The sequence below is a fragment of the Dreissena polymorpha genome, chromosome 3 (assembly GCF_020536995.1).
Source record: "Dreissena polymorpha isolate Duluth1 chromosome 3, UMN_Dpol_1.0, whole genome shotgun sequence".
Lineage (NCBI taxonomy): Eukaryota > Metazoa > Mollusca > Bivalvia > Myida > Dreissenidae > Dreissena > Dreissena polymorpha.
This window is the reverse complement of record NC_068357.1, coordinates 96,064,757-96,074,128: the sequence shown is the minus strand read 5'-3', so window position 1 is coordinate 96,074,128 and position 9,372 is coordinate 96,064,757. Positions and strand designations below refer to the sequence as shown.

At 33.6% G+C, this 9,372-nt stretch overlaps 1 protein-coding gene across 1 annotated transcript; it reads left to right on the top strand.

The window, feature by feature from the left end:
- The first annotated feature begins 115 nt into the window (after window positions 1–115).
- LOC127875413 (uncharacterized) lies at window positions 116–9,154 on the top strand. The gene is made up of 14 exons (XM_052420475.1): window positions 116–191; window positions 427–490; window positions 583–762; window positions 944–1,191; window positions 1,390–1,690; window positions 2,577–2,723; window positions 2,922–3,020; window positions 3,349–3,430; window positions 3,734–3,924; window positions 4,070–4,207; window positions 6,534–6,647; window positions 7,304–7,415; window positions 7,798–7,927; window positions 8,826–9,154. The coding sequence occupies exons 2-14, from the start codon at window positions 437–439 to the stop codon at window positions 8,941–8,943; spliced, it is 1,914 nt and encodes a 637-aa protein (XP_052276435.1). The 5' UTR covers window positions 116–191; window positions 427–436; the 3' UTR covers window positions 8,944–9,154.
- The last annotated feature ends 218 nt before the right edge of the window (window positions 9,155–9,372 follow it).

The window sequence follows — 9,372 nt, the reverse complement described above, 5'->3', positions numbered from 1 at the left end:
CTAGATTTGTTTTTGTAGAGATGTCATGCTTAACCTTTCATGTGTCTCATGTTTTTGCCTTTTATGCACATATAGAATAATAAAACTTTAAAAATACTTTTACAGGTAGTGGTTCGTGACCAAGACCACTTCTGGAAAAACACTTTGTGTTACGCAACAAACGACCCGAGACTCAAAACATTTGATGGACAGTAATAATCAAATTTCAACACAATTGAGAATCAAACAATCAATAAGAAATTGTATTCAAGCTCGATTCATCAACTACATTTTCTATAATACTAACGTCGAATACCAATAATGCTAGTATGATTTCATAATAAAAAACGCGTAAATATGTAAACTATAATTTCCGTTCATCCGTACAGATGTCCGAAAGTGTATTGGAAGCATTACTAACATACAGCGTGCTTTATATCATTTCAGATACTACAGCATGCAACAAGAGGGAGAGTTTATAATGTACAAACATAAGCAATACCCTGTGGAGGTAATGCTTTCCTAATGTGTTCATAAGCCCTTTAAATGAACATTTCTTAACACTAGCGGCCATGCAAACTTTCCAATAATTTTATTTTTCAGGTTCAGATTGAGACAGAGCTATGTAACGGAGGGTGGGCATCCTGTACGTGTGGTGTGTCTGTACGAGCTGGCAAAGACCTGTTCGTGGTCAACCATTGCCATGACGACCACCTTGTAGCTGCTGTTAACACAACTGACGGAGTTTTAGATGGTGTGCAGCGATCAAGCTACAGTCAAGAAGTATGTTTTTGTTGCGCTTGATTAAAGCAACAACATTTTGAATATGTCAATCATGAAAGCGTATATTTATGTTCTTATATTATACCCAGTAACATTTCGAGGAAATACGCAGATTATGTATGTTCATGCATATTAAACATAAACGTGATATAGAATCTCTGCCATTCTTTAAACATTTTAGTTCTACCTTCCATACGGAACCTCAATACAAGTATACTACTTTGTTTCAACATGGTGGTCACCAATGAACGTTTATATATATCCTTCTCCTGCTGACATGAACAACGTCGAAGGCCTTTGTGGACACTTAAATGGCAACTGGAGTGACGACTTCGTACATCGTAACGGCGCTAAGACACAATCACAAAGCTACTACTGGAGATGGTGGTGGTGGGGCGGAGACCCTGTAGATTTTTCTAAATCTTGGCAGTATGACATCAGCCTTGTTTTTCATTATATAACCTTGAATTATTACGTTGCACATTTCAATTTTATTTTTGTCACATTTAACATATAACGAAAAGGAAATATAGTAGCCACAGTTTGCGCTTCATCCCTGTTCACAAATAGAAAACCAATGATTTTTATGATGTACTGAAATTCGATGTATATTTCTTCTTTTTTTAGAGTTTCAAACGACGAGTCATTGTTGAATCCTGACCGGATAGCAAAGCTTTCAAAATGGAACGAAGAAGAGCAATACTGCGTTTGTCCGGAGAAACTGGACGGAGACAGAGAACCGACCTGTCATCGCAGAGAGGCTGATTCGTGCGCGAAGATTGAGGATAAACCTGGGAAAAGATTTGGGTCATTGAAAACCGATAGAGATCGACGTTCCGTTAATTATTTGGATGAGCATGATATAATCGAAAGACTTCATAATTTGATGACAAAACGCATTCACAAGCGTAGCATCAGTCGTGTGAAGGTATGTTCAAATATAAAGAAATGCATGTATTTATGTGTTAACCATTTTTCACCTTTTGTCCTAATGATATATTAAACAATAGTTGAAAGTCGTCATAAAATTAGATAGGTTACGTAATGTAGCCGATTTTAATCCCCATTGCTTTGGATTGACCGTTCCAAAGCGGTAACCACAGCTTCCATCACTTTTATGCTTATTACTGTTTTTTTATTTGTGTAGTGTAATGTACGGATGAATGGTTGCTTGTCTTACGTTGTAGGAGATTGTATTTAGAATGTATCTACTGATGATGATTTTGAGTTTCGTTTCAGCTTTATCCGTAATGTATTTATGAAAATTTAGAACTTGATATAGGTGACATTTGTTCAAATTCGGTGAAAACCGTCAAATATTTTTATCTTTACAATAAAAAAAAATATCATTTGTACAAAGATGACCAGATATTTTGTCTGGTGGGCATTATCAATATCATCCAGACATGGTGTGATGGCAACTTTGGCCTAAATCTACTTAAAATAAACCGGTTATCAATAATAATAAACAAGTAGAACATTTAATGATTTCAATATTTATAAAATGTATATTGAGTGTTGTCGACAAGTAATTGTGACATGTTAATTTATTTTTAACATTTATAACTATTAATCTTCACATCTGTTTGATGTTTTTCTATGATGAGCAGTGACAGGACTTGAATTATAACTATTATTCGATATTTAATGTGAAATTGAAAATATTTAGTCCCTTTCCGGGAGTGTGAGAAAGATGAATAAAATTATTTATCCGATAATTTGTAAATGTTCCTTTTATAGCAATTAAATAAACACGCGTATGTCAGTGGGTACCAACATTGTATCACATTTCTTTGAATATTAACTGCTTATAGCGGGAAGTTAATGCTTCTGATGTCGACTATGATAAGGCAGTCGCAGAGTGTCAGAAGTATCTCAATGCTAACTGCAATGGCGCAGACGCTGCGTCGGCATCAAGTATAGCTGGAAACACATCCAACGACTGTGCACAGGATAGAATGGTATAAAGAGAAGCGAATGTTATCACTATTCGTGAGCTTCGTCTGTACTATATATTACTGTTGAAACCTATAGTAATGTAAAAGTTTTAACATTGTTCATAACGTTATAGATTTTATGACACGGTTATACTGCTCTGGTGATAGTATATTTCGAATGCCGTATTCTGACTTAAATAATTAGCGCAATATAAATCTCAGGTGGATGAAAATGCAGATTCCTCTGCTGCCACAGAATCGGCCTGTGTTAGCACAAAGTCTGTTGCAAAACAGATAGTAGAAAGGGATATAGAGTTTCAGGTATATACTTATAAAACTTAAATATAATTGCCATAGTTTTGTTCGGAAAATAGGAAAGTGTAATAAGATACTAATCAAGTTGATTCAGAACAATTTGTTCCATCTTAAAGTTGGATTAAAACAAGATAAAACAACAAATTTCATGGTCATTTCTGTTCAAATAAATTTCATTTGTACCTGTCTCTGACTGAATATGGTACAAAATTTAATTAATCTAATAAGGATATGCTGTTTACTCTTGTGTGAAAATCCGTTTGTATTGGAGAAGTGAATATATGTTCTAATATTCGCTTGATGCGTTTGAAAGATAAATCTCTTTAATTAATAGGCAGCCAATCCCAGTGTTACACAAAAGTTTGAACAAACATGCGTTGACAATTGTCATGGAAACGGCGTTTGCAAAGGAAATGGTCAATATTAACTGAATTATACCTTTTTTAAACATGTTTTTGTAAAACTTGTATTAATTACATTTTTTTCACCTTTTTAGTCACATCGATTATGTTTTTATATGTTTAATATGTTGGTTATATAAAAATAGAAAGACTGCCGCTTTATTGTTTAAGGGTTGTACGATAAATAAAAAGATATTTCAATCAATTCAAAATTAATGTCAGTTATTATTGTGTAATAATGTTTTCATTGCATACTATCCGTAAAAACATGTCAGTAATGTTTTCTTTCATAACAACTAAATTGAATACAATCCGTAGATACATGTGAATGCAAGGAAGGGTTTGATCCCTTAAGCAACTGTAAGGTGAACGTATCCGAACCGCCCGAGATCATTAGCACAACTGGAGGTGGCGTTTGCAATCCAAAGATGAAAGCGTGTGAGGCGTTACGATACACGACCAAGCATGGATGCAGTGTGGAAAGTGTGTGCAAAGTGACGGCAAAAGAAGTGAGTTACAATGTTTTTTGTAACTTTTTGAATGTTTTATGTAAAACTTGTATTGTCATTATCATAGTTAATACGTCAATATAAAGATAAATCGTCATGTTATTTTCATCGGTTATTTATATCGGTATTTTTCTTCGATTTACAGTTTTACCAAAGTGGAAACAAAATTACCCATGAGACCACCTACGTAGCGGCAATTTGCGACAATGGCTGGGATGCATATTGCCCCATTCCTTTCAACAGTCGGCGTAAGAGATCTGTCGATCCATTGCTGGTAGTGGAGGTAAACTATCTATTGTTGAATTTCATGTTCCAAATTGGGGTATTCCGCTTGGATTGGTTTTCCACTAGTTTATTATGGGACGTTATATTCAACGCGCCCGCACTATCCCCTGAAAACAAAAAAATATCGATGACCAAGCATAAACAACGGTGAGCACTCAAGTCAGCACAGTTATGATATAGCACTTGTTTTCCAGGGGAACAGCTTGAATGATTAATTTCCAAATAATAGAATTGATGAAGCCGTCGCGATCATTAACCTTTTCGTGTTTCATCATCATTTAATGTGTAATTGTTGTTAAATCAACTAAACGTACACAAACTTCATCCAGATATTTAAACCGTTGAATATTGATTCGCATTTTTACAGTTCACACTTAAATACAGGATATATATTTGGTCGAATGTATTTATACAAATACTACCGGAAAATTTAAGGAATGAGGGGCGGTTGTATTGGAGTCACTATGCCTCGTGTCCATCTGTCTGTCGTCTATTAATAACTTGTGTGGACTGTTATTTTCCCATTCTTTTAAAAGAACTACACAACTTTGCACGAATGTTGACCTCCATGAGCCTGTACATAGCGCACATTAATCCTGTAGCGTCATTTAAGGCAAAAAGGCTTACTTGTAAAAAAGGTATTCTGCTAACTTTACATTTTCACAATGCATCTGTGGATTTCGAAGTAACATGGAACAAATGCTTACCTATTTGAATCGAATCGAGGTGTCGTACGCAATAATCATGTTACTGACAAAAACGTCAATTTCAAACTTTGCATCCTCTTATTTAATTATGAACAAAACGTGTTATTAATGTACCTGTATCTGGATGGTGTGCCGTGCGCGATGAACACGTGGCTAACGTTTGGGTAAATTTAACAATGTGAAGTCAGATATTAAAATAGAAGTGTGTGTTTTTGTCAAAAAAGAAATCGGCCGTACTGTATCATCCCCTGCGTTTTTTTAATCATTTGACGCTAATGATCACCTTTATGGTATATAGAGAATAACAGGTTACTGCCTGATCTTTTTTGTAATATATCAGGCAAGGTTTAGAATAATATAACGGCGAGGCTTGCCGAGCCGTTATTTTATTCGTGCCGAGTCTGATATATTACAAAAAGATCAGACAGCAACCTGTTTTTTTTTTCGTTTATCGTACCTCTACGTCCCCGATTTAAAAGAAATAATTAAAACAAATCGCAAAAGGCTGCAGTTTTAGCAGGAAATAATAAGGGCACGCGCGCTCAATATTTGTAAAAACAATATGTTTTTTCTGTTTGTGTTGCATTTTGTGTTTAAAATATTTTATATCTTGGTATCAAATTGTTTGTCTTGTTGAATCTGATTCGATTTTAATAGAAATGAGTACTTTATAATTGATTCCGAGTTATATGACCATCCTCCACACATGACTGATATACAAACTTCCTGTTGACCATGGTATAAAAAATATATCAGGCAACGCTAAATAAGGCAGAAATCACTGATGTGGTATGATAGAGCATACAATAACAATTAAAACTGGTAGGAATGAGGGCTGACGGTAAAGTTTCGAAGGTTTTATTTACCTTCCTAATGACATTCAACATTAGCTTGGGCAAAATATTACTTTTGTTCCCATACAAAAGTGTGGTCCCATTTGATGTAAAACCAAATATGCCACCAAGATGGCCGCCGAAAATCTAGTTAATACCGTGTTTTCTTTTCAAATTACACAAACAACAGAAACTCTCCATTAGAAAATTCTTTACAGGCATTATTGTTTCGGTAAAAATATGTACAATCATTATTGACCATCAAAAATAATATCTCAAATTGAGCGAATAACACTCACTGTTGTAAGATATATCTTAAATTGTAAGAAACCTTTAAATGCTATAAAACATACTTGTTTCCAAACAAGCAGTTTCATCTTTTACAAAACGCAGCTTAATTATGTGTGTAACCTTCAAAGTCCAGCTCATATTGATTGGCACACAATCAAATTACGGTACAAAATATGGTTTTCAAAAGAAAGCTTGTTTATTCTGCAACTTGACTATGTTCATAACATGTCAGGAATTTTAACCAAAAGAGACGGTTTTTTGCTACCGTTTACTTTTCACTTAGAGATCAAACATAAATATGCAGCTTTTATTTGTCAGGCTTTATTGTCGATGTCAAAGCGGTTTGTGGGAGCATTTTTCACAAAGCGGATTTACCAACATTTTGTCCGACTACTCGAATTTCAAATTATAGGTTAAGCAATATGTAAATACAATGTATATTAATACGTATATTTATATATTTTATATGTCTATATTTTTCATATAATTTTAGTACGAAACAGCGATAAGCAACAACAACATCAGCTTCAGTATAAGTACACCTGTGGCTGTTCTTGACTCAACGTGTCTTTTGTTCCACTCCTCCACCGAGGTTATTACTATTGACGTAAGTATGAATATTTCTGTTTAATAATACAATATATTAATACGTATATTTAGTGCATACCTTATTCAAAATAATAATAAATTGTACTTTTCTTTTGTTCTTTTGATTTTAACAAACCGGGTATACACGCCACACATTATGTGCGATAAATACAGGTTGTCCTAATTCTAATGTTTCCATATACGGTTATTTGGCATATGATTAACAAAAAATAGAAACGCTTAATAGCAGCTTACGTGCGCGTCTTTACAATTGGACAAACGACAGCAATCTTTAATAATCAAAGTGTTGTCAAGTAAAGAATTTTCATCCGATATTAGTGTAAAAAAAACTATTGATTGCATGTGTAACTGTATATTTTTGTACTTATAAATGTACTTATATAAGTATACAAAAAATCGATTTCAGTAAGGTCAAAAAGGTTTTAAAAGACTTTACTTATTAATGTATTTTTTGTATTCTATTTCATTTAAATATGATTCGGTCCGTAAAGTGTATGAAGTCAAACTGTTACAATACAACCACGGTGTGTTATGGGCCCGTTACTATAGCCGTGCAATATATTAATTATTACATATTCCTTATAATAATAATGTTTATGCATATGCCAGGCAGTTGTGTTTTTGTTTTCACAATCATCAACAAATTATCCACAGCCCCAGTATTGCCTGATTGCTGGTACATGTGTTCTCTCTGGAGAGAGGGATCCTGGTAATGCGTGTAGCTATTGTAGCCCAGACAAGGACACGTATGCATGGCAAACTGACGGTGAGCGTGAAACAGTATATAACAAGATAGCATTTACAAACACAAATTGTAACCGTTGTGCTGCGATGTGTACTTTTCGTCAGATTCATAATCATGATGTTTGTTCACTATTATTTATCATATTATTTTTAAGTCAGTAATATGGAAATAAGAGTATGAAAGTAATCCTTTTTATTTCTATGCTCTTCAATCCCCTGGGTTTGTATAAGTGTACACAGAAATTGATAAAAAGAAAAGAACACAAATATATTCTTACAGATGTGTATTGTAATCAAACGCCGATACTGTTTATTGTGTTATGTATATCCGTTAAAACGGTGTTTATTAAACGGTTTAGTAATTGGTCTGTGTTTTTGCAATTAAAGTGAAACATTATGTCTAGGTTGTGAGGAGCCAACGTCAAACAAGACGCCTGTGATAATTGGCGTAGCTGTAGCAGTTCCTTTGGCAGTGATTCTGTTTGTGACAGTGGCTATAATTCTGTACAAGAAACATAAATCCAACAAAATCAGGTACATCCGTTCCAACGGTGTAGTTCCGTGTTCATTGTTCTTAGTGTTAATTTATACATTTCTTCCGTTTTTTTATAATATGGCAAATAGTTTGCACGTTTATCAAACAAAATCCAAAACTAATTTAATGCATAACTAATTCACAACTAAGGAATGATAAACTAGTTTCAAATGACATATTCAAACAATGACAACGTTTGCTTTCTAACTCAATCATAACTGTTTATGAACTTAACAGTACACCGATGAAATGAGAGCTTAATTTGTTTGACATGTACATGTTTACAATTTAAGCATCTAGTATGCACATGTATGTTATGCATTATAATAAATGTCTCTCTTAAAAGTATTCTGATTGAAGCTGAATATGATACTGTCGTTTTCAACTTTACATAAAAGTTTTACAATTACCAAACTTAAACCAGGCATACCCCGGTATACAAAACTGTGCTCCATAGCTATGATACTCATTAAAAATATATAAATGGAACAACAATATTTATTCAAACACATGACTACTTCATTTTTTACCTATACTACGTTCCTGTCGAGCCTGAATAAGGAATGAGAAAATGTTCCTTATTCCAAAATGTAATAAGGAACACTAAAACAACTTATTATGTGTGTTTGCTTGCAATTTATTTTATTTTTAAATGTACTTTTTACAGTCATATACAAACAAGTGATGTTAATAAATATTTGTGTTTTATCTATATAGAAAGACATCGTTTATATAAAAAAAAAGTATTCAGCAACAGGCTTACGACCTCATATCTAATAAACCAGTAATCATAAACGAAATAGCAAACAGGAACATGATTTTATGTTCCTGTTGCATTTGCAAACGAGAAATGTAGTTATAAGTGTTTAGGCAAAACCCGTATCATTTATTTTCCAGAACCGAATCAAGTCTGTATGACAATGTCATGAGGTGCCACTTCAAGTACCCGACTCTACGAGTAGAAAAACCTTGCTACGAGATGCCGTCTTCTCCAAACGAAACCACATCGGAATAAAGAGACAGAAGAAAACCGCGTACTTACCTTTTACTAGTTGTTATGTTTTTTGTGCACAGAACGAATAGAAATTATTGCAAAAGGCGGACTTGGTGGCCTTTCAAAGATCTGTAAAAGTCCATTACTTTAATTTTACATTTTTAATTGTATTGTGCATGAACGAATGAAACTAGAACATAGTATACGTATAGTGTAATCTATAAAAATAGAAGATTCATTCAGGGACGAAGACACGCGGTTCTGCAAAGTGAAAAGTAAAATTAATGTAAATAATTATTTATTAAACGCAATTAATACATATGTGTATACATGCTCGCATAACATTTCATTAAAGTATAGTGTTTACTTTTAACTTAAAATCATTTTATTTTATAACTCTGTTTCTAACAAGTCCGTATTCATTACACCATTGAGAGTTTTGTGTTATTA